Here is a 24,817-nt window from a genome sequence, read left to right on the forward strand (position 1 = left end):
AAATAAAAAAAAATTAGCTATGAGTGGTGGCACATACCTGTAGTCCCAGCTTCTCGGGAGGCTGAGGCAGTAGAATCACTTGAACCTGGGAGGCGGAGGTTGCAGTGAGCAGAGATCACGCCACGGCACTCCATCCTGGGTGACAGAGTGAGACTCCATCAAAAAAAAAAAAAAAAAAAGGATCATATTTCAATGTGCTCTTCCCTCTCCCCATTATCCCCGAAACAACCCCTTTCCAGTCCCTAGCATTCAATAATTAAGAAAGGAGTTCATTCCATCTGTTGTTCATTGAGTCCCTACTGTGACCCAGGCCCAGCTGCTATGGGTTCAGGAGATTACAGAGGTAAAATCAGTCTATTCCCTTTTGGAACTTTCTCAGGCTAGCAAACTGATGAAACTCCGTTGATTGTTACATTGTCCTGGCACCAGAGCTCCTTTTGTTTCCTATGTATTTGAATTGTGTCATCTCCTTATCTACCCAACTGCTGCTGTGTTTCAGGGTATTTAAAAACAATAGTTAATCTTTATCGAATATTCACTGTATGAGGCATAGCGCTCAGTACTTCACACATAACACCTCACATATAATCCCTAAGAAGTATAGGTGCTAGAATGAGTTTTCCAGTTGAAGACTTTGAGGCACAGAAAAGTTGGCTAACTTTCCCAAGATGACAAAGTAAGCCAGGATTCAAACTTTGGTGGTCTTCACTTCTAATTCCAGCCTCGTTCATATAACATCATATTGCCTCTGAGACTGTTTTCTTGCTCCTGGTTTTATTTTAGAGAGGCATGCATGACCTGTCTGTCATCTTAGCCTCCTAATGAACCTACGATTCAGCTTCTCCAGGTCAGGTATCTGTTTTTTTTCTCAAGGACTTATTGGGGCACTCTTGGCATGGGTGTTCTGGCTGGCTGGTTCACTTACTTACCCAGGTGTTGAAAACTAATTCAGTTGAGGCAGGCTATTTTGATGTGGCACCATCTATGTGTAAAAACACTTTATTACCAAGTATTCTCTGCACCATTCTGGTGAAGGTCAGTGATGGGGTGGGAGGATCTATCTACAAGGGGCATTTCTTGATAATAAAAAAGTGTTGGGTTTTTTTTTTTCTCTAAAGACTGCTTCAAAATATCTCATACCCTGGGGGAAATCAGAGCACGGGACACAGAAAGTGGGCTGAAGATTTCCAAACACTTTTCACTCTCACCTACTATTTCTTTGTATTAGAACCACCTCTTTCTTCAGATGACCTCAGAAGTATTTGGTGTGGCTATATGAAAACAATACTTGGTTAATTTTCATTTATGAAAACACTGTATACATTATCATGACTGTGTAAAATTTAAATATGTAAATTTCTCTTTGTTGTAAATTTTATCCTAGGCTGTTGGCCATTTAGAATGGTTGGCCATTGGAATGGTCCTTGGTTTCTGGCTCAGATAAGTTCATCAGGACAGTGCCTGCCCATCAGGTCATGCTTGGTGCTGGGGCCTTTTGGTATTAAGGCTTTTGCTGAGGCAATGGTGTGTATCCCTCTAGTAACTGTGCCCCTGTCCTTCCCAGGTGCAGTGGGGGCAGGAGAGTTTGTGAGCCCCTGTGAGAGTGGAGACAATACCGGTGAACCCTCTGCCCTGGAAGAGCAGAGAGGGCCTTTGCCTCTCAACAAGACCTTGTTTCTGGGCTATGCATTCCTCCTTACCATGGCCACATCCAGTGACAAGTTGGCCAGCCGCTCCAAACTACCAGATGGTCCAGCAGGAAGCAGTGAGGAAGAGGAGGGTAAGGCCTTAGGAAGCCCCGGGAGCTCTGACACATAGGCACTTCTTTCTTTTCCAGTCACTTATGAGCTGGTGGTCCCCTGTTGTATGTAGAGGAGGCAAGGCAAATAGCAACTGGGATCTTGGTCATAGAAATTACTCCTGCTTTTTAACAGTTTCTAGACTGTTTTCATAAAATTCCTCTCAGTGAGTGGTTCCTGAAAACAATCCTGTGAGGCAGATGGGAGATAGATCTTACCTGTTTTATGGATGAGGCAACAAGTTTAGAGAGGTTAAAGGTTAAATAATTGTTTTTTTTTTTTTTTGTCCACAATAATGACAAACCTGGGACTAGAGCTCTGTCATTTTAGCCTACTGCAACCATCCAAGTCAGTCAGGTCTGAATGCCCTGCCATCTTCCCCATTTGTGTTCTGTGGGCATCTGCTAGAGCAAACCCACGTGGAGGGTAAGGTTCATTCTCCTGAGGTCTAAGACTGGGACTGTGGGGTGCCTGGTTCCTCAGGGTGATTGCAAAGAAACAGCTTCTAGGTCTCTTCAACTCTTGTACCTCTCATTAACCTTAAATTAAATCTGTACATTGCATTTATTTCTGTGTTGTCTGTTAGTTTTTGAATGAAGGCTGCAGTGGGGAGAGGTCTGAAAAATGTGTGATCTAGGAGAGGGAATGAGCAGATATAAATGTATACACTATAAATAAGTGACTGACAGCAGTATCTAAATGTGTCTGTAAAGGCTAAAGGTCCAGATGGAATGATGTTATACAAGTTAGAGTTCTGACTGATGTTGTCTTGCAAGAGGGAATTGAATTAGGCAACATGGTTGTCATAATTTGCACCACTGGACATCTGTGAGGGTTGGCATTTCAGGTGTGTGGATGACTCTTTCCTAATTAACCAAAACTATATCTCACTGACTGCAGCCATGTGTAGTACAAGGACATGGAAGGGATGATCAGGGACAGGCTTTGGTTTGGGAGAGTTGGGCTGTGGGAGTGAGTAGATGTGGTGTGGTGGGATTTCAAGGTTAAGTGTTTGCAACACTTAGCTTGTCAAACAATCAGATAGGCACAGTGGGAATAAGGTATTTGAAGAGTTTCCTGGACAGGAAAATTGGGAGTCTTTTGAGGATTCTGCATAGAGGTGTGTCATGGCATTAAAACAGTGGTCGTGGTCATGGTTTTTTTTTTCCCCCCTTTTACAATATTGCTGGACTCAAAACCAGGACTTCACAAGGCAGCTCTATAAATGTTTTGTTTGTTGCTTGGTTCAGCATAGTCAAGAAAGCTGACTGGTATGAGATGCAGGCTGTCCAGTTTCATTAAAATCCGTGTGCCTGTGTGAGATGTAATAAGCTCTACTCATAAAAATAAAATGAGGCATTTGGACAGTGTTTTTGAAGGGATCTCCAGGTTTCTGATAGAAAGTGTGGTTACGGTGAATGTGTCTTTATGTTGGTGCCTTCATCCTTGGACACAGCCCAACAGTACCAGAATCCTTGATGTTTTCAGTGTATGAGAATGCTTGGGGGTTTCTCAATCTCAAGAAGGCGGAAGACATCTAATACTAAAACAATCCTCTGCAGAATTATAGTTTTTAAGAAACAGTTTGGTAGCTGTTACAGATAAATGGGAATTCTTAGACACCAGCTTATAACAGGAGCTCCATAAAATATTTAAATCCATCTTATGAGATATATTTATTAATAAGTTTGGTACCTAATCTTGTTGGGTGGCACACCATCAGAGATCCTTCAGACACAGGGATTGACCCTGGAGTTGGGTTTATTTAGTACCTTCATACTTGATTTAGATGGCAGGATTAACAATCTATTCATTTTAGCATCTGGCTGGGCAGGGCACTCATACCTCAAAAATGAAGAAATTGGAACCCAGACTATTTGAGAAAAATTAGAGAAACACACTGCCTAGATAGGGTAATACTTCATTAGACAAATTAAGGAAATATAATTAGGGATTAAAATCTAAATAGACCAGTCCTAGATTAAGCAGACATAAAGTAGAAGTCTTAAGAAAAATACAGGATTGTAAGGGGTGTCGGCAGTGACTCAGCAGTAGAATCTTGGTGCTGAAGATTGTGACATGCTATATTGAGATAGCAAAAGGGTGCTGTGACAAAGCTGAGAAATAGCCCTGCTGTATTCCGAGTTTCTTGTAACCATTTAGAGTTTCTGTTTTGGGATCTCAATTTGAGAAGAATGTGGAGAATGCTGAATCAAGAAAAGAGCAATAAAAGTGAATAGGCTGGCTAGTCAGAACTAAGTGGAGATGGAGACCCCTGACCTGGGGCCTCAGCACTGCCTGAGCTACTCCAGCAGGCAGCGAGGGCACTGACGGGGGAGCCGTCACAAGGGATCCGCTCTAAGTTTTACTACTGGGTGTGAAGGGGAAGGGGAGTGGTACTGGCATTGAACCTTATGCATTGGATTGGGTTGGGTTTTAAAATTTGTGATAAAAATTTCAGTTAATTAGAACTTAATTTCCCAAAACTCCTAATTAACTAAAATCTCTAATGTCTTGCTTTTCTTTTCTTTTTTTTTTTAATGTGTTATTTATATATGAGAGGAGCAGATGACAAGAAAACAAGCTCAAATTAGATATTTGGTCAAAAGAAGCAATTTCTAATTGCCTAGGGTCATTACAGCTTCAGCCTCATCTCTCATATCTTCTACTTCACCCTCAAGACTATAGAGCAGTCATTGGTGTTCAGTGTCCTGAGGTACTTCAAGATCATCAAAGGTAGATAGTTTTCAATAAAAAGGTTGAAACAGGATTTTCTAACCTTCACTTTAATCAGTTAAAATTTTAAAGCCATATTTCATTGAGCATTCTGGTTTATTAAAGTTTTAGTATACAAGGGGGTAAATAAAAAGGCTGATGCAGTGGGAATATGAAGGGTTTATTATAAACCCTTCATATATAAATTATAAAGTGTTCATCAGCTATTCATCTCCACAGAAGGTAGAACTAGAGGAAATGGGGTTTAGTGTTCAACAGGAGAGATTTAGGATAGACACAAAGGGAACTTCCTGATGGTAAGGGTTATTCAAGTTGGAATATGTCACTGTGGGAAATGATTGTGTTCCCATCCCTGTCAACAGTCCAGTGCAGGAACCTTAGATGTTTTTAGGTCTAGGACCTACCTCCAGTCCTCATCTTCCCATTCCCTCCTACTCTTGTCCCTTCTTTTGGCAGCATTTTAAAGACCTTGAGACAGATCTCTTTCTGACCCGTGGGGAAGCCCTTGGCCTGTCTTTGGGGACACACTGCTGTGGATAGCTGGGGAGTGGAAAAAGGGGCAGTAAGAAGGAGGCATAAGGTAGCAAATAAGAAAACCACTCAGTAATTATCTTGGTTTTTTTTTTTTTAATACAGAATTTTTAGAAATTCCTCCTTTCAACAAGCAGTATACAGAATCCCAGCTTCGAGCAGGAGCTGGCTATATCCTTGAAGATTTCAATGAAGCCCAGGTGAGGAGTTTCTTTGTGTAACCTAATATAGTGGCAATGATAAGAGCCAACTTGCTGTGTGAGAAGAGGCCTGGGAGGGGTTGGGGAACCTGGATAAAGTAGCCAGAGATTTCAGGAACTGAGAAACTGCCAAAATGTTTTTGCATGAAATAGAATTTTTATTGTGTATAGGGAAGAGAAGGTAGGACCTTGGGTTAGTTAATGGCTATGATTCTGTTGCTGGGACAAAAGAAGATTGATATTTATGTTTAGTAGTAGAATCCCCTATTAGGGTTGCTGATTTTTAGCCTGAAAGGTTGAGTTCATAGGTCTTGGTTGTCCATTGAGGATTTAGGTCCTCAGTATGCTGCAGGTGAGGCAGAGAGAACATCTATGGAAATCATTTGGGCCTTCCAGTGAGAAGAGTGGCCTTGGGCAGAAGGATAGACTAAATCACATTTTGGGTGGTAGTTGGGAGTCTTCAGATCTGCTCTTTATGGCTCATTATGGCTGCTGCTTAGGAGCTTTCCACAGAAGTCACCAAACCCATTGGCTCTGCTTCTTTTCTTCCAGTGTAACACAGCTTACCAGTGTCTTCTAATTGCGGATCAGCATTGTCGAACCCGGAAGTACTTCCTGTGCCTTGCCAGTGGGATTCCTTGTGTGTCTCATGTCTGGGTCCATGATAGTTGCCATGCCAACCAGCTCCAGAACTACCGTAATTATCTGTTGCCAGCTGGGTACAGCCTTGAGGAGCAAAGAATTCTGGACTGGTAAGTATTTGAAGCCCATCCAGAATTGCATAGACAGGAAGACAGCAAGCTTTGGAGGGAAGAGAATCTAGGTGAGAGAGTAAAGCTTTCTAGAAATTGGAATGTCTGTAGGATAAATTTGAGTGGGTTTGAAATGACTTCAGGATTTTATCTAGTTTATTTCCATAGGTTACATTGGCTAGGAACCTTTTGCAAATGTGAAGATTTGTATATAGGGTCAATATTCTCAACCCGTAAAGTTAGAGAACTAAGTTTTAAGCAAGCATTAAAAATACATAGGCTCAGGAGCATGATTTGGATTATTCTCAGCCCCAGAACAAACATGGAAATCTGAAAGCCAGGATTGCAAGGAATACAGGTCATTCATAGAAAGAAGGAAGAGAAGGGGGACCCTAATATAGGGCTTAGTTTTTTGAGATGAAGTCTTGCTCTGTCACCTAGGCTGGAGTACAGTGGCACAATGACAACTTACTGCAGCCTCAACCTCCCAAGCCGAAGTGATCCTCCTACCTCAGCCTCCCAAGCTGCTGGGACTACAGGCACTCGCCACCATACCAAGCTAATTTTTTTGTTATTTTTTGTAGAGATGGGGTCTCACCATATTGCCCAAGCTGGTCTTGAACTCCCAGGCCCAAGAGATCCAACCACCACAGCCTTCCAAAGTGCTGGGATTACAGGCTTGAGACACTATGCCTGATGGGGCACTTATTTTTGAAAGCATTCAGATGTACATGAGTCCCTTTGCAGAAAGGCAGTTTGTTGGATATTACTTGTCATGCTAAGGTCCTTTCCTGTCTCCTTCATAGGCAACCCCGTGAAAATCCTTTCCAGAATCTGAAGGTACTCTTGGTATCAGACCAACAGCAGAACTTCCTGGAGCTCTGGTCTGAGATCCTCATGACTGGTGGGGCAGCCTCTGTGAAGCAGCACCATTCAAGTGCCCATAACAAAGGTACCTGAAAGAGCGTGTGTGTGTCTTTGTTCCAGGGATCTCCTTAGACCTGTAGGTTTTAGGCCTTGTGGGCCAAGGCTCAGGCCTAATAGGTTGACCGTATCCATGTTTCTTAGAGAAGAAAAGTGCCACCTTCAAGAGGTGAGTCAACATAAGTGAAGCACTGGACGTATTTTTGTTAAATATTTCTACAAGGTCAGCACATAGGGATTATAACTCTGCTTTTGGTCATGATCAGTAGCAGTGTGTTTGACATAATAGGGCTTTGGTTTGTGCAGAGTGGGATGTATTGGTTAGAATCAAATCTCTCTTTGTAATGGAGGGCTACATTGAGTGTCCTTTCCTTCTTCACTTTCCCTTCCTCCTTGCAGATATTGCTTTAGGGGTATTTGATGTGGTGGTGACGGACCCCTCGTGCCCAGCCTCAGTGCTGAAGTGTGCTGAAGCATTGCAGCTGCCTGTGGTGTCACAAGAGTGGGTGATCCAGTGCCTCATTGTTGGGGAGAGAATTGGATTCAAGCAGCATCCAAAATATAAACACGATTATGTTTCTCACTAAAGATACTTGGTCTTACTGGTTTTATTCCCTGCTATTGTGGAGATTGTGTTTTAACCAGGTTTTAAATGTGTCTTGTGTGTAACTGGATTCCTTGCATGGATCTTGTATATAGTTTTATTTGCTGAACTTTTATGATAAAATAAATGTTGAATCTCTTTGGTTGTAGTAACTGGGATTTCTTCATCTGTTTCTTTGAGCTTAATCTCAGAACAAATGACAAGATAAACATAGCACTTTCTCGAGTCTTTCAACAGGCTTATTCACTTTCGGAGGACAGCTAGCCAAGGAAATTGAAAAGTTAAGTGGCATCATTCCCAAAAGGTTATTCCAGGGTGTCTAAAATGCTATGTTTGCAGAAACTCAGTTTAAAGTAGGTGAAGGCCCAGATTAACAGTTGTGCCAAAAGTTGAGTGGAATTGGGCACAGCTGTTTCCTGACAGTTAAAAAAGACCTGATGCTCTCTGTCTCTCTAGAGCTGAGATCACAGCTGACCTGTGGGTATTCCCCCACTCTTAGAGCTAAAGGGAGAACGAAAGGACCAACTGCCATGAAGGGACAGTGACCATAAGCTTAATGGAATGACCTTCCATAAGATAAACATGAGAAGCACAAGTGAGAACACCCGGAAATGTTACACATTCTAGTCAAAGACCCAATATTATTATTACTGTCACAATGGCTGGAAGCAGTTCCTTCCCTTCCTCTGGCATCACTGATCCCTGTTCATGGCTTCTCATTCTCTAAAGCAGGGGTCAAGTTTTTTTTTCTGTAAAGGGCCAAAGAGTAAATATTTCAGGCGTTGTAGGCCATTTGATCCATCACAACTACTCACCTTTGCTGTGAGGGCATGAAAGCAACCATAGACAATGAGTAAACAAATGGGCATGACTGGGTTTCAGTAAAACTGTATTTACAAAAACAGACAGCAGGCCATAGTTTGCCAGCTCCTGGTCTAGAGACAGCAGTGAAAAGGGTGATCTTTAGTTGGTAATAGCAGGGAATAACGTTTCCAGCGCTTCCCAGTGTGTAGAAGATGTAGTGATAAAGACCAGATTCGGTGACTATAAACTGATGCCAGAACACTGCATTCTTTTTCAGTTTGGAGGGTGTTGTTCAATTAATATTTATTTTTACTCACACTGATATGAATATTGATTACCAGTGATGGCTGGGCCGTATTAAGATAACTTCAACCCCTATGGTTTGTGTAAGATGGGTAATTGGGCCTGCTGTCTTCAGTATTTAAAAATCTAACAACTTGATCTCAATTTTTTCTTAAGGACCTTTTTCTTGGAGAATAATACTTTTTTTTTTTTTTTTTTTTTGAGACGGAATTTCGCTCTTGTTGCCCAGGCTGGAATGCAATGGCATGATCTCACCTCACCGCAACGTCTGCTTCCCAGGTTCAAGCAGTTCTCCTGTTTCAGCCTCCTGAGTAGCTGGGATTACAGGCACATGCCACCACACCTGGCTAATTTTTGTATTTTTAGTAGAGTCGGGGTTTCATCATGTTGGTCAGGCTGGTCTCAAACCCCTGACTTCAGGTGATCTGCCCGCCTCGGCCTCCCAAAGTGCTGGGATTACAGGCGTGAGCCACCATGCCCGGCCTAAGAAATACTTTAAGTATATTTTCATTAGCTAGAATTGCCCAATCTGTGTGGGTATAAATTACTTGGTATAGGGAGAGAGAAAGCCTGTCTTACCTGTTGCTTTCTTACTTGGTGGTAACATCCAGCAGTTAGCCTATTTATAAACATAATTCCTTTTTCACATATGAACCATAAAATATTTAACTTTCTGCTATCTATATTGTTTGTTTACTGTTGTATCTCCCACAGCTTGAACAGTACCAAGGCACGCAGTAGGTGCTCAATAAATGACTACTGAATAAATGAACACATCCAACAAATGTTCTCAATGTAAAGGATCAGAGATGCCACATGTTCTCCTTGATGGGACAGACCCTTCCACATGGGAATGATGGGAAGGAGTTGTACTCCTGGATGTTCAGTAACTGCTTCTAGGAGAAAAGGTAGAGTCCTATCACTAAGCCGCAGATATCTATTTGTGTGTGGCTAGAATGGGATGTTTTGACTCTTCTGTTACAACTTTGGGAACGTGGCTGTTATTTCAGTTTATAAGCCAGAACTTTTCACATCCCGAAACTACAAAAGAGAAAAAGAGCCTTATTAAGTATCATGCTTTCCCAAGACTACCTTCAAAGAAATATGAATCAGGACAACCTGTGATCTAAATAATGTCATCTTAAAACTGAAGAGTTTCTTTTGACTCTTCTGCTATGATAGCTTAGAAAAAAATCTGCTTGCAGACATTTTAGAGATAGAAAGGAAAATAAAGTGATTTTCTGAATGGGAATGACAGACCTCTGGGAAGCCAGTTACTACTGAATCTCAGTATCAGTTTTTTTTAAAGTTTAGAGTTAGAAGGGGTGGTCTCCTCTTTTCATGGATGCGGACGCTAGGGACCAGCAAGGCGGGGTGCCCATGGCTGCACAGCTAGTTCATATCAGAATTGGAAATGGAAGGCACACTGCCTCCCAGCATAGCAATACATAACCTAGCAAAGGACTTAACACCTATCTCACTGTCAGGTTTTTTAGTATTTTATGATGATGATGACTTCTACTAGAAAATAACCTTCATTAAAATTATTAAAGATGGTCACATCTCTATCTCTAAGCCTTACTTATAAAATGAGGGTATTTGGACTATATGATGGCTAAAGTCTTCTTCCAGCTCTAGAATTCTACAACTCATTAAAAAGCCACCTAAAAAAGTCTACTGAGTTACCCAAGGGTTGCTCCTACCTGCCCAGAGTTCCACCAGCCTGGGTATAGTATTTGTTATAATCTAGTCGTAACAGTAGTTGAGCCAAATCTGAGTTGATCTGATGATTCCGAACACTGGAGAGAATCTTGAACAGGAGTGAAGATTGGCGGCTAAAGCCCTGCAGAGAGAAGGACTCAGCTGTCATTCCACTTCAGCTCACCAGCTCTCCATATGGAGGATGGGGGTGGAGGGAGGAGTTTCTTGGAAAAGCCTTGTTCAAAATTCTACAGAACCACCTGGCCTTCCCACATTCCTATTTCTATTAGTTCCTAAAATGACTTGTACCAAATCCATACATGCATGACTTCCTAAGTACTCTTTCATCAGTAGGAATTTAGTAGCTGGTTTCCAGTTAATGTATTTTGTCAAGTACTGGGGTTGGGGAGAACCCATTTTGATTACAAGCAGATAATTATCTCAGTGAGATGGGGGTTAGTTCAAGGAAGTAAGGAGGGGTAGGATGTGAGGAAGTTACAACAAAGCCAATGCTTATTTGATGGGCTGAATAAACTATTCAGGACTGAACTATTTTTGAGCACTGTGAGATGGCACAGTAATTACCTGCTTCAAAATCAACTGATACCAACATTTTTATCTTTGTATCTTATTTCTGTATGTGTGTATTGAGGAAATGCTTTACTGACTCAGAGGAAAGATCATGAATTCTCCATTGGCAAAACCACCTCTGTCCTTTCGGCATACTTCCAGGCAGACGTACCTTCACGAGAATGCTCAGCTGGGTGGCTCCACGCTCATCCAGTGGGCCTAGGTTCTGACTGACCAGTGAACAAAAACTGTGACAGAGATCTAGGATTTCATTCAGGCAGTGAAACACCTACCCGAGAAACAGAGTTAGCATTAGGAAAAGGAGGAAGGTACGTCCATGAAATTAAAGTTTTGGGAGAACAGTCTAATTAATAGCTGATCTAATTAATAGCTGACCTCCCAAATCTGAGAGGATAGACACTGCCACTTGCAAGGCCTGCCAGCCCCTCAGACATACAAAATGTGTAAAACAAACGCATCCTTTCCTGGCTAAGCGAGTATTACTCTCTTAGCCCTGCACCAAACCTCCAATCTAGCCACATTTAACTCTTCATTTCTTAGACCCGCAGAGTGTGTTCCTGCCTCTGAGCTGTGAGTGTTGTTCCCTTTGCCCGGGATGCTCTTGTTTTTAATACCAGTTCAAGTCCCACTCTCTCAGTGAAGCACTCCCTTCCCCACTGTAGCCTTTAGTGAACCCTCGTTTCTTGCTTCTTTATTATCTGTACTGTTGTCCACTTGGCAATTGTTCAGGCCTCTGTGTTGTTACTGATTTTTGTATGTGTATATATATATATGTCTTGTTTTTCCAACTAGATTGTGAGCTCCTTAAGGGCAGAGCCATGAATTATACCTCTTTGTATCCCCAGTGCCTTGCATACAGTAAGCACTCAATAAATATTTAATGATGATGACCTGCTCTGATATTCTGCTTTTCCCTATGGATACATCTATGCCACATAAGGACAGCATCTACCCATCACAGTAGTTCTTGGTTGTTTTCAACCAGCCCTCTGGAGTGGCATCTATTAATATATATCTTACTCTTCCTGGTACAGCAGAAATAGCCCTAAACACCAGAACATTTTTAAAAAGTCTGTAACAGCTGTGCTGTAGCACACAGAGGAATAACCACCAGCTCATGTCAGAGAGGAGGCATAACTGTTCCATTAGAAACTACCAGAGATCATTTCAATCTTCCTGTTCTTTATCCTGGAATTGGAACTAGCTTGTGAGCTTTAAAAAAAATTAGTATCTGAGTCCCACTATTACAGGGATTCTAATTTAAGTGCTCTGTCACCTAGATTTTTTTAAAGAGTTCCGATGATTCCAATGTGCAGCCAAAGTTAAGAATAACTGCCACGAAGGAGACATATATGTACTTACAGAAACACACACATACATCGAGAGAGAAACACTACTCTAGGTGTCTATGAAAAGAACTTTCAAATGACTGATCCATCCTGGTCCAAAAGATTTCTAAGAAGGTGAACTCTATATGCTTTTCATTGGTTTTTCTGTATTGTCAGCAAGGATTTTGAGTTTCTTTAACTCTAGAGGGTTTAAGCACATAATTCTTTCATCTGTAGCTGCTCACCACACCTTGTATTTCAGAAATTCAAAGACATCATAGGTCCCATTTAACATGCCTTTTTAGTTTTGCTTTACACATTCTTTTTTTTTTTATCCACTCCCCCAAGACAGAATCTTGCTCTGTTGCCCAGGCTGGAGTGCAATGGAATGATCTTGGCTCACTGAAACCTCTGCCTCCCCGGTCCAAGCAGTTCTCCTGCCTCAGCCTACGAGCCACCACACCTGGCTATTTTTCTTTTTTTTTTCTGTATTTTTAGTAGAGACAGGGTTTCACCATGTTGACCAGGCTGGTCTTGAACTCCTGACCTTATGATCCGCCCACCTCAGCCTCCCAAAGTGCTGGGATTACAGGCATGAGCCACCATGCCCCGCCGCTTTATACATTCTTAAAAAATGATTTAAAATGGATTTGAATAATTGCTTAATGATGGTTTCGTATCCTGTCAACTCAAAGTGCCTAAGGGAATGGTCAGTGCTAGAAGCAGTGTGAGGAAACCAATGAGCCTTACTTACAGGTTTCAGTAGGATAAAGGATTGAGCCAGCAAATTGCTCAGGAAGTGGTCATGAGCCAATCGGATGCTTTCAAAGTCTCGGGTAGAATTGATTTGATGAAGCAGCTGGGAGAACTGAGACTCCAACACATCTACCTGATAGACATTACACAAAAATTTTAGCACCTTGCATATTCTAAGCACTCGAAGACATTAAGATGCCTGACAGATTGAAATGAAAATGCTTTGCCCCCACTCATCTTCCTTCTAACCAAGTCACATTAAGGCTGACCAAAGACACCCTTATATTGCCCAGCCTTGTAAGAAGTTATTTGCATAATTCTGAACCCCCTCCCTCCAATATCCTGGCTGACCACTCTCCTCTGCCCCATCCTTTTCTCTTTTTCTTTTTTTTTTTTTTTGAGACGGAGTCTTGCTCTGCCGCCCAGGCTGGAGTACAGTGGTGCAATCCTGGCTCACTGCAACCTCCACATCCCAGGGTTCAAGCAGTTCTCCTGCCTCAGCCTCCTGAGTAGCTAGGATTACAGGTGCCCACTACCACGCGTGGCTAATTTTTGTATTTTTAGTAGAGAGGGGGTTTCACATGTTGGCCAGGTTGGTCTCAAACTCCTGACCTCAGGCAATCTGTTTGGCTCAGCCTCCCAAAGTGCTGGGATTACAGGCGTGAGCCACTGCGCCCAGCTTCCCCTGCCCCATCCTAATCCACTCATGCCACATTCCCTCTACTGACTGACTTGGTCACCTGTGGGATTCCAGAAGTTAGAGCAAACAATAAAAATAAGGGGCAAGTCAACAATAAATAATAGATTGCTGATGAGGCTCCTTTAAAATGCCTTTAAGAGGCTGGTGTGGTGGTGGTTCATGCCTATAATCCCAGCACTTTGGGAGGCAAAGGTAGGAGGATCACTTGAATCCTGGAGTTTTTTTTTTTTTTTTTTTTTGTAGACGGAGTCTCACTCTGTTGCCCAGGCTGGAGTGCAATGGCATGATCTTGGTTCACTGCAACCTCCACTTCCCAGGTTCAAGCGATTCTCCTGCCTCAGCCTCCCAGGTAGCTGGGACCACAGGCAGGCGCCACCATGCTCGGCTAATTTTTTTGTATTTTTAGTAGAGATGGTGTTTCACCATGCTGGCCAGGCTGGTCTCGAACTCCTGACCTCAAATGATCCGCCACCTCAGCCTCCCAAAGTGCTGAGATTACAGACGTGAGCCACCACACCTGGCTGAAGCCAGGAGTTTGAGACCCCCTGGGCAACAAAGTGAGACTCCATCTCTACAAAAAATTAAAAAAAAACAGCTGGGCGTGGTGGCATGTATCTGTAGTCACAGCTACTTGAGAGGCTGAGGCAGGGGGATCACTTGAGTCCAGGAGTTTGAGGCTTCAGTGAGCTATGACTGCACCACTGCATTCCAGCCTGGGAAACAGAGACAGACCCTGTCTCTAAAAAATAATAAAATAAAATAAAATAAAATGCTTTATTTTAAGAAACACGGTTGATGATATAACTCTTGAATTTTCCAAACCCTACCATTTTATCAAATACAGACTTGTAGTCCCTATTCAATACTCCCTGCCAACCTCCTAGACGTTTTTCCGTACCCCTTCCTTCTACTCATCTCTCAGCACAGACCTGGAGATAGTACTGAAGATTATCCACCAAAAATGCCATGTGATTTCTTAGGCGCCACTTGATCGCATCCGTCTGGTTGGACTTGAGGTGCTTGCGCTGCATTTGTAGGGCCCAGCAGTGCTGCAGCTCAGCTTGCACCCGGCGCACGCTCAGTAAGTACTTGAAAACAACATTGTACCTAGGACAGAAACAACAGGATATTCAAGACAAAAATTTCATCCCCTGCACTTCCCCCACATGACAGACTCTATGACTTTGTGCCACCCACTCCTCTCACAAACAGGCAGTCAGGAAAGAGTGACTAGAGATGTAGACAAATAAATTATAATTTATTTATACAATGGAATATTATATAGCAGTCAAATGAATGAACTCCAGCTATACAACAAGATGAGACCCCATCTGCATTTTTTAGATAACTTGGGAAATTTCAATGTGGACTGGATACTAGATTATAAGGGACTACTGTTAATTTTACTGGCTGTGATAATGGCATTATAGTTCTGTTGAAATATGCCTTTTTGAATGGTTGACTCGTGTTGCTTCTCATATTCAAAAATACGGTTTTTGAATGAAAAAGGTAAATCACAAAAGATTACATATAGCCGTTTTTATAATTCTTAAAGCAGGCCAAGTGTGTTGGCTCATGCCTGTAATCCCGGCACTTTGGGAGGCCAAGGCAGGAGAATTACTTAAGCCCAGGGGTTCAAGACCAGCCTGAGCAACATAGTGAGATGCCATCTCTACTAAAAATTAAAAAAATCAGCCAGGTGTGGTGGTGCCCACCTATAGTCCCAGTTACTTGGGAGGTTGAGGCAGAAGATTGCTTGAACCCAGGGGTCAAGGCTGCAGTGTGCTGCCTGGGCAACAGAGCAAGACCCTGTCTCAAAAAAAATAGTGTGTTATGAATCAAGGATTATGATGAATCTGATTCTCTGTCCCTGAGAGCTGAAAGAAAGTAAAATAGCTTCCCTCTGAGATAGACTCCTGCTCCTGCCTCCTTGCAAGTTCAGGGGCTAACTGCTTAATGCTGAGACTCCATACTGAAAAGACACATGGGAAGAACAGCTGATTCTTGGTAGAATAGGATTTACCTGTCTGTAGGCAGGCTTGCAGAAGACAGTCCCATTCTGTTTGGTTTTTAAAATTATCTATTTCTAAAGGAACAAACATAATGAAATGATAGACCTGTTTGGAAACTGATTTGAACAAACCCAAACATAAAGATAACTTTTAGAGAACTGGAGAAATCTCAGTGTAGACTGGATATTATAAGGGATTATAAGGGACTACTGTTAATTTTACTGGATGTGATAATGGCATTGTAGTTCTGTTGAAATATGCCTTTTTCAATTGTTTATTGGCAGAATGAAATGACTGCGATTTGCTTTATACAGCTCTAGCAAAGAAGTGGGGGAAGGACAGATAAAAGTAGTATAATGTTGACGGTTACTGAAGATGAATAATGAGGACACAGGATTTTGTTATGGTCTATACTTTTGTTTATATTTAGAAATTTTTATAATGAAAATGCAAAAATACTTCTAAACTTGATTTCTTCAAGGGTGGTGAGAGCATATCAAGTTAGGAGGTAAGTGGACTGTGGGCCTATAGGATTCTGGGAGCTAAGGATCTTTGGAAGCTCTTTGTACAGGGTCCATGCCACTTGCTTAGCTGGGCCGTGGGCTCTGAATTTGCCATAGAATCTTCTCCCTGAACCAGTCTCATCTTTTCTAGTTTATGCCCAGTCTATTCTACCCTAAGCTTCTCTACCTCAAAAAAGTAGAGAGGGCTAGGAAGAAGAACAGGAAGGATTAAGAGTGGTGGCTGGAAGAAGAGATGGCCTTTTTGTTTCCCTTTTCTTCATTCCTCTGGCTTCACAGAGTATGACAGCTTCAATCCTCCATCCAGGCCAGGGGCCAGTTCTCTGACCAGTAATTGGGTTTGGGAAGTTCCTAGATATGGCATGAGGATAGATTTCAAAAGCCACCACCAGCCACATTTGCTTCTCTTACCTCTTTTCTGTAGATCTCTGGTTTGGGGACATTAGGTCCTGACCAAGCCAAGCAACAGCACTTGGCAAGCTCTCATGATAAAGAACAAAGCTGACCTGACAGAAGGAGACTCCAGCTTGGTCAGCTCTTTTATTCCACCCCTAAGCTTGGCTGCCCCTGTTGTCTCTCCCTGGGGGTAAGGAGGCAGTCTTCTCCCCAGTGGCTAACATCCATAGCAAACATGCAGGCTGGAGGACTTTCCCAAGTAAATCAACAAAAAATATTACAAAAGTGAGGGAGAGACCTTGTCAGGTGTGATGGAATCAAAGGCCATTGTCTCGACATGGTGCCTGAGACCTTATTTTCCAGAGCTCACAAACTGGCAGCCTACAAACTGCTTATTATTTGGCAATTTAAAAAAACGATGGTTTGAAGTAGATATGCCCTCCCATTGATTCCAACTCCGTGTCTCATATCTGTGGCTTCACTTATTAATGTGATCAGTCTAGCCCCTGAAGGCATAAGCGTTTACAACTTTTGATTTACAGATTGTTAAAAACTAGTTGGGTGGCTCTCTTGCCCCCATTAATTTTTTTTTCTTTTTTTTATACGAGATGAGGGTCTCACTATGTTGCCCAGGATGGACTTGAAATCCTGGGCTTAAGGGATCCTCCTGCCTCAGGCTCTGGACTAGCTGGGATTACAGGCGTGTGCCACCACACCTTGCTCTCCCACTAATTCTGTTCCTGCTAGTTTCTTCCCTTACAAGTAAGGTGGGTCATATTTACGTGTAAGAAACTCAGAAATACTCACTTTTCCAGGACAGCTGGGGTGAAGAGAATATGTAGTGGCCACTGTACTTTGTAGGAAAGACCTAGGGCTGCCCAGCCAGATGCAGGGGCTTCCCGGGGAGAAGTTTCCCGAGAAGGCCCTTCTCTTGCCTGAGTAGCATCTGCTGTGATAAAGAAAAGAAAAGAAAAAAAGAAAAGATAACAACTTGGTTAATCTAGAACCAGAGACTCAACAAGTGAATATCATTAATGAAACTAGAGCTCACAGGAGTTCAAGACCAGCCTGGGCAATACAGTGAAACCCCGTCTCTACTAAAAATACATAAATTAGCTGGGCGTGGTGGCACGCACTTGTAGTCCCAGCTACTCACGGGGGCTGAGGCATGAGAATTGTTTGAACCTGGAAGGCGGAGGTTGTAGTGAGCCAAGATTGTGCCACTGCACTCCAGCCTGGGCAACAGAGCGAGACTCTGTCTCCAAAAGAAAAGAAACAGAGCTCACTGGAGTCTGCGATGTCAGAAGCTTTCAGGGGACAAAAAGAAGGGGACAAGGAAACTTCTATGTGAGGTTCTCTTGGGAGGTCTTCTAGAGATTCTTTCCTCAGCCTTAAAATCTGGGGGCTGGAAACAAATAAACAGGGACCATTCCAGCAGCATGACAAAAAAAAAAAAAAAAAAAAAACCCCAACTCCCCCAAAACATGGCCTGGTCATCTCACTTAGCCTCTCTGGACTTCTGGACTTTCCTTTTCTTCTCTATAGAATTACAGTATTGTACTAGCTGATTTCTAAGATCCAAAATTATATGGTTTCTATGGCAGGGGATGGAAGCAGAGATGGGAAAATGGATGATGACCAGTAGGAACTCTAAGGTGGCAGGGAGGAATGGCAAACCTTTGTGCTCCTTTCCGTGATACTCAATTGTCAAGTGCAACAGAGGGAGAAGGTTGTCATCATCTAGCAATACCTTGTGTGCTGACTGTTGAAAGGCCACATTCACATCTGCAAGAAAGAACATGCAGGCTGACAAGGACGCTTGGCTACAAAACAAACCCAGACTCCTCCAGCTTTCCGCTTCTCCCCCAACATGCCCAATGCTAACAGCAGGACACAGTGGACATCTGTTGCATTTGTCTAACATCCATCCATCCTTCTCTTCTTGCTGACAAACTGCCTCCTGATTTTCCTTGGAGAATCATCCCTATTCAGTACAGTTCACATATTTCCAGTGGGTCAGTGCTAGACAACACCCGATTCTGGGGTAGCTGGGTGATGTAGGCATGATCAAATGGAATGTAATACTCTACTTTGTTATGCTATATTGTTTAGGGATATTAACATGACCAAGCCAGGCCAATCCAGAGGCTCTATTCAGACTCTGAAAGAGTCCAGCTCTTTTTTCAAGATAAACAGGGGCTTAGTAGGATGTAAACTTGGCTAGAGACTATCTTGCTACCATACAGAGCAGGCCTGTCTGAAAAGAAAGAGGTAAAAGACGGAAAGAGACCAAGTCCTAAAGGTGCCACACCCATCACTGGATCAAACTTAGCTGAAAACCATCATACGTCTGAGCTTTTCAGTTATGAGAATCAATACATTATTTCTTTCCTTTTGCTTTGCTTGAGTTTGAATTGGATTTTCTGATATTTGCAACCACAAGTACTTATATTTATACAAGTACAGTGGACATCTATGGTTTTACTGAGTTAGAAAAATGATCAGCCTGTGTGTATGTATTTTCTTTCTCACAGTTTCTTTTTTTGGATCCTTACCCAACTCTACTCATGCAGTATGAATGGGAATGGACATCAGTTGGTCAAGGGGTAGACTCTTCACTGAACTAGGCATAGCCTAGCGTCTGACCTCTTTGACTGATACAGGGATAGGGATGTGATGTGGGCTGGGCCAATCAAAACCTAGATAATTCCCTAGAATTCTCTAACTTGCAACAAGAGGGACTGGGTTCAGTTCCTTCCGTAGAGGACACTGTGAGGCATATTCCTGGGAGCTGCTGGTGATGATGTTTCCAGAAGGTCATCAAAGCATTCACAAGAGACACAGACAAGATATGGCGAATGAGTGAATGAGAGAGAGAGAGAGAGAGAGAGAGAATGAATCCAAGTTATCCCACTGGGGTTTTAGATACAATAGCAAATCCATTTCCCTTTCCTAACTAGGCTAGTTCGGGTGAGTTTCCATCATTCACACCTAAAGAATTCTACTACAAAACTACAAGCAGCACTAAGTCCCAATATGGCCCATAAAGTATATATGGCTATAATCCAATGAGAAAAAATACCTGGTTTGAAGGCCTGAACCAACTCTTTCAGGAAGGGTCATAGGCCAAGACACTGTTCCCAATGACCCCAGCATGAAGCCTACCTGCAAGGGCCTTCCATCTCTGGAAGCCACTGCTCTGTAACTCATCAGGCTGCTCTTATGTGGAGCAGGCCTTAAAAGGGTCAGCAGCAGCCAAGAAATACCCTACAATGTCAATCAGTTGATCATTCTCAGGGCCACTGACAATTACCATGCTCAGTTACTGCAGTGGGTGGTGTTTTTAACATGTGTTGAGCTGTGTCAATGAAGGCCTGAAACAGTTCTCCACGTCCCAGAAGGTAAAAGTCTTTAACGATCTGAGGAAAGAATTTCAATTTACAATTCAGTAAAGCAAGGCAGGAGCTCCTCACTGTCCTGAGGAATTACACGTATACAGTAATTTCTAATTTCATCAATTTGAGCCCAAGCTACAAAAGATATAGGCATTTGGCATTTCAAAGAGGCATACTTAGTTCCACATAGCAGGATGACTGGTGTGTATTTGGCATTATTTATTCAATAGCAACATAATTATATATATATGCCAGAAAAAAGTACACTCCCAAATCTTTGTATTACAGTAGATTTGTGGCATTAGGTATAGTTTGCTCACTTGGATACGAACAAATGAGTTGACTCCGGAAGTCTGGGTGTAGGCAACCAGTGCTCTCAGGAAACGTCAGAGAATGCAAGTCACTGCCTACCAGCATCACCGTAAGAATTACAACAGCTAAGCCATTACCTTCAGCTGACCCAGTAAATCGGATTCTTCTACCATCAACTTCCAGAGATGCTATGAAAACAACCAACAAAACAGGGACAAATTTCATTACAGTGAGAACTCCTGCAAAGAATGGTTCCCTACAAATCCAGCAATGTATTAAAAGAAGACTATACCTTGCCCCACATAGAAAAATTTACTCGAAAGGATCAATGTATTATTCCGTTCTCGCACTGCTGTAAAGAATACCTTAGACTGGGTAATTATGAAGAAAAGAGGTTGAGTTGCTCACAGTTCTGCAGGCTGTACAGGAAGCATGGTGGCTTCAGCTTGGCTTCTAGGGAGGCCTCAGGAAACTTACAATCATGGCAGAAGGCAAAGGCGTCTCACATCACAGGAGTAGGAGCAAGAGAGAGCAAGGGGGAGGTGCTGCACACATTTAAACAACCAGATCTCACGAGAACTTACTATCGTGAGGACAGTACCAAGGGGAATGGTGCTAAACCATTAATGAGAAACTGCCCCATGAACCAATCATCTCCCACCATGCCCCACCTCACCCTACCTCTAACACCTGGGGATTACAACTCAAGAAATTTTGGCGGGGACACAGGTCCAAGCATATCAATCATAGACCTGGGTATAAAACTGAAAACTATAAAATTTCTGGAAGAAATCAGAAGAGAAAATCTTAGTATCCTTGAGTTAGGCAGAGTTCTTACACATAACACCAAAAACATGATCCATAAAAGAAAAAAAAAAAAGGTAAACTGGATTTTATCAAAATTAAAAACTTCTGGGACAAGTCATAAATTGTGAGAAAATAGGCCAGGCGCAGTGGCTCATGCCTGTAAATTCCAGCACTTAAGGAGGCTGAGGTGGGTGGATCACGAGGTTAGGAGTTCGAGACCATCCTGGCTAACACGGTGAAACCCCATCTCTACTAAAAGTACAAAAATTAGCCGAGCATGGTGGCAGGCGCCTGTAGTCCCAGCTACTTGGGAGGCAGAGGCAGAAGAATCTCTTGAACTCAGGAGGCAGAGCTTGCAGTGAGCCAAGATTGCACCACTGCACTCCAGCCTGGGCAACAGGGCGAGACTCTGTCTCAAAAAAAAAAAAAATTGTGAGAAAATATTTGTAAGTCACATATCTGTTAAAGAACTTAAATTCAGAATACATAAAGGATGCTCAAAATTCAACAACAAGAAAACAAAAACCCAATACAAAATAGGCAAAGAGGCACATGAAAAAATATTCAACCTCATTGGTCATTACAGGCATGCAAATGAAAAAGACAGTGGGGAATCCCAGCACTTTGGGAGGCCAAGGTGGGCGGAGCACGAGGTCAAGAGATTGAAACCACATTTTCTTAATCGTAAATGTGGCACATATACACCATGGAATACTATGCAGCCATAAAAAATGATGAGTTCATGTCCTTTGTAGGGACATGGATGAAACTGGAAACCATAATTCTCAGCAAACTATCGCAAGGACAAAAAACCAAACACCGCATGTTCTCACTCATAGGTGGGAACTGAACAATGAGAACACATGGACACAGGAAGGGGAACATCACACACTGGGGACTGTTGTGGGGTGGGGGGAGTGGGGAGGGACAGCATTAGGAGATATACCTCATGCTAAATGACGAGTTAATGGGTGCAGCACACCAACATGGCACATGGATACATATGTAACAAACCTGCACGTTGTGCACATGCACCCTAAAACTTAAAGTATAATAATAATAAAATTAAAAAAAAAAAAAAAGATCGAAACCATCCTGGCCAACATGGTGAAACCCCATCCCTACTAAAAATACAAAAAATTGGCTGGGCATGGTGGCGGGTGCCTGTAATCCCAGCTGCTCCAGAGGCTGAGGCAGGGGAATTGCTTGAACCCGGGAGACGGAGGTTGCAGTGAGCAGAGATTGCGCTACTGCACTCCAACCTGGCAACAGAGCGAGAGTCCGTCTTAAAAAAAAAAAAAAAAAAAAGACATTGGGAAGCCACCCAAATATCTATCAAGGATGAACGGATAAACACACTGGTATAAACAATAGAATACTAGTAAGCAATATAAAGGAATAAACCATTGATAAATGCAACATGGGTTCATCTCAAAATAATTATGCTGAGTAAAAGAAGCCTGGCCTCCTCCTCCAAAAGAGTGCATACTGTATGATTTCATTTTTATCAACTCTAGAAAGTACAAACTAACCTAGAGTAACAGGGAGTAGATCAGATCAGTGGCCGCTTGGGGGACTGGCAGGGTAGGAAGAGTGGGATGAAAGCACACAGAAAGGTTGCAAATAAAGGATGTAAGAGTGTATCAGGTAAATATGATTTGAAAGGAAGCTGGATAGTGATCTTAGTAACTAACAAAATAGAATCTAAGTAAAGAATATATTAGGCCAGGTGTGGTGGCTCACGCCTGTAATCCCAGCACTTTGGAAGGCCGAGGTGGGCGGATCACTTGAGCTCAGGAGTTCGGGATCAGCCAGTGCAAAATGGCGAAACCCCATCTCTACTAAAAATACAAAAATTAGCCGGGCATAGTGGCACATGCCTGTAACCCCACCTACTCAGGAGGCAGAGGCAGGAGAATCACTTGAACCCGGGAGGCAGAGGTTGCAGTGAGCCGAGATCACGCCACTGCACTCCAGCCTGGGTGACAGAGCAAAACTCTGTCTCAAAAAGCAAAACAAAATAAAACAAACAAACAAACAAAAACAGACCCTGTATTAGTCCATAAAGAAACCTGCAATAGATTCCAAAGAAACAATATAATTCAGACTATGTTCTCCAACTATAATGCAATAAAATTAAAATAAATTCCTTGGTTAAAAAATCATAAACAAAATTCATTAGAATTATATAGAATATAATGAAAACACTACATGCCAAAAACTTGTGAGACACAGTCAAAACAATATGTAAAGTTTTATATCTATTTCTCAGAAAACACAGGTTAAAAATAGAGGAGTCAAGCTTTCAACCTGGGAAAGAGTAAAAAAAAAAAAAATGAAGGAAGAAACTAATAAAGAAAAAGGCAGATATCAATGAAACAGAGAATTCAAACAAAAAGACAAATATATATATATATATATATATATATATATATATATTGTTGTGTGTGTGTGTGTGTGTGTGTGTGTGTATATCTCTATTTATTTTATTTTGAGACGGAGTCTTACTCTATTGCCCAGGCTGGAATGCAGTGGCGCCATCTCAGCTTGCTGTAACCTCTGCCTCCGAGGTTCAAGCAATTCTCCTGCTTCAGCCTCCTGAGTAGCTGGGACTATAGGCACACACCACTGCACCTGGCTAATTTTTGTAGTTTATTTTAGTAGAGACAGGGTTTCGCCATGTTGGCCAGGCTGGTCTCAAACTTCTGACATCAAGTGATCCACCTGCCTTGGCCTCCCAAAGTGCTGGAATTACAGGCATTAGCCACTGCACCTGACCCTAAAATATATGTTTAAAAAATAAAATTAAAAAAAGAAAAAGCCTGGTGGGCACAGTGGCACATGCCTACAGGCCCAGTTACTCGGGAGGCTGGGGCAGAAGTTTCACTTGAGTCTAGGAATTCTGGGCTGTAGTGTGCTACACCAATCAGGTGTCCACAATAAATTCGGCATCAATATGGTGACCACCTGGGAGTAGGGGACCACCAGGTTGCCTAAGGATGGGTGAATTGGCCCAGGTCAGAAATGAAGCAGGTCAAAACTGCAGTGCTGAGGTGTGGTCGCTCACATCTGTAATCCCAGCACTTTGGGAGGCTGAGATGAGATGACTGCTTGAAGCCAAGAGTTCTAGACCAGCCTGGGCAACATACTGAGACTCTGTCTCTACAAAAGAGTTTAAAAATTAGCAAGGCATGGTGATTTGCACCTGTAGTACTAGCTACTCAGGAGGCTGAGGCAGGAGGATTGCTTTACCCTAAGAGTTCAAGATTACGGTGAGCTATGATGATATCACTGCACTCCAGCCTGGGAGATAGAAAAAGACCCTGTCTCCGGGAAAAAAAAGAAAAAAGAAAATGAAAGGCCAGGTGCTGAGGCTCATGCCTATAATCCCTGTACCGGGAGGCTGAGGCAGAAGGGAAGATTGCTTGAGACCAGGAATTGGAGGCTGCAGTGAACTAGGATTACACCACTGCACTCTAGCCTGGGCGACAGAGTAAGAAGAGTAAGACTGTGTCTCAAAAAAAAAGATTTAGCTGGGCACGGTGGCATGCACCTCTAGTCCCAGCTACTTGGGAGGCTGAGATGGGAAAATCGACTGAGCCTGGAGATCGCGCTGCAGTGACTCATCATTGCACCACTGCTCTC

The 24,817-nt window shown here is 42.6% G+C and overlaps 2 protein-coding genes across 6 annotated transcripts in view; one reads left to right on the forward strand and one right to left on the reverse strand.

The window, feature by feature from the left end:
* TP53BP1 (tumor protein p53 binding protein 1) overlaps positions 1–11,832 on the forward strand; it is a 111,549-nt gene extending 99,717 nt beyond the window's left edge. The window contains exons 24-28 of one of the 3 annotated variants that reach the window (XM_030814210.1): positions 1,565–1,780; positions 5,172–5,266; positions 5,819–6,018; positions 6,825–6,970; positions 7,342–9,702. In XM_030814210.1, coding sequence (XP_030670070.1) covers positions 1,565–1,780; positions 5,172–5,266; positions 5,819–6,018; positions 6,825–6,970; positions 7,342–7,529 — 845 coding nt within the window. In that variant the 3' untranslated portion in view covers positions 7,530–9,702. Of the gene's footprint in view, positions 1–1,564; positions 1,781–5,171; positions 5,267–5,818; positions 6,019–6,824; positions 6,971–7,341 lie in introns of all 3 variants that reach the window. The other 2 variants (XM_030814209.1, XM_030814211.1) reach the window with 2 other exon arrangements.
* Positions 5,143–24,817, reverse strand: part of TUBGCP4 (tubulin gamma complex associated protein 4) — a 45,648-nt gene continuing 25,973 nt past the window's right edge. Inside the window, exons 10-18 of one of the 3 annotated variants that reach the window (XM_012507222.2) lie at positions 20,503–20,553; positions 19,972–20,077; positions 18,336–18,443; positions 17,466–17,604; positions 14,659–14,836; positions 13,028–13,162; positions 11,097–11,213; positions 10,357–10,496; positions 5,143–9,694 (exon numbers count right to left, since the gene is read on the reverse strand). In XM_012507222.2, the coding sequence (XP_012362676.1) occupies positions 9,682–9,694; positions 10,357–10,496; positions 11,097–11,213; positions 13,028–13,162; positions 14,659–14,836; positions 17,466–17,604; positions 18,336–18,443; positions 19,972–20,077; positions 20,503–20,553 (987 nt within the window). In that variant the 3' untranslated portion in view covers positions 5,143–9,681. Of the gene's footprint in view, positions 9,695–10,356; positions 10,497–11,096; positions 11,214–13,027; positions 13,163–14,658; positions 14,837–17,465; positions 17,608–18,335; positions 18,444–19,971; positions 20,078–20,502; positions 20,554–24,817 lie in introns of all 3 variants that reach the window. The other 2 variants (XM_003266804.4, XM_030814212.1) reach the window with 2 other exon arrangements.

This window comes from Nomascus leucogenys, chromosome 6, assembly GCF_006542625.1.
Source record: "Nomascus leucogenys isolate Asia chromosome 6, Asia_NLE_v1, whole genome shotgun sequence".
NCBI classification, from domain to species: domain Eukaryota; kingdom Metazoa; phylum Chordata; class Mammalia; order Primates; family Hylobatidae; genus Nomascus; species Nomascus leucogenys.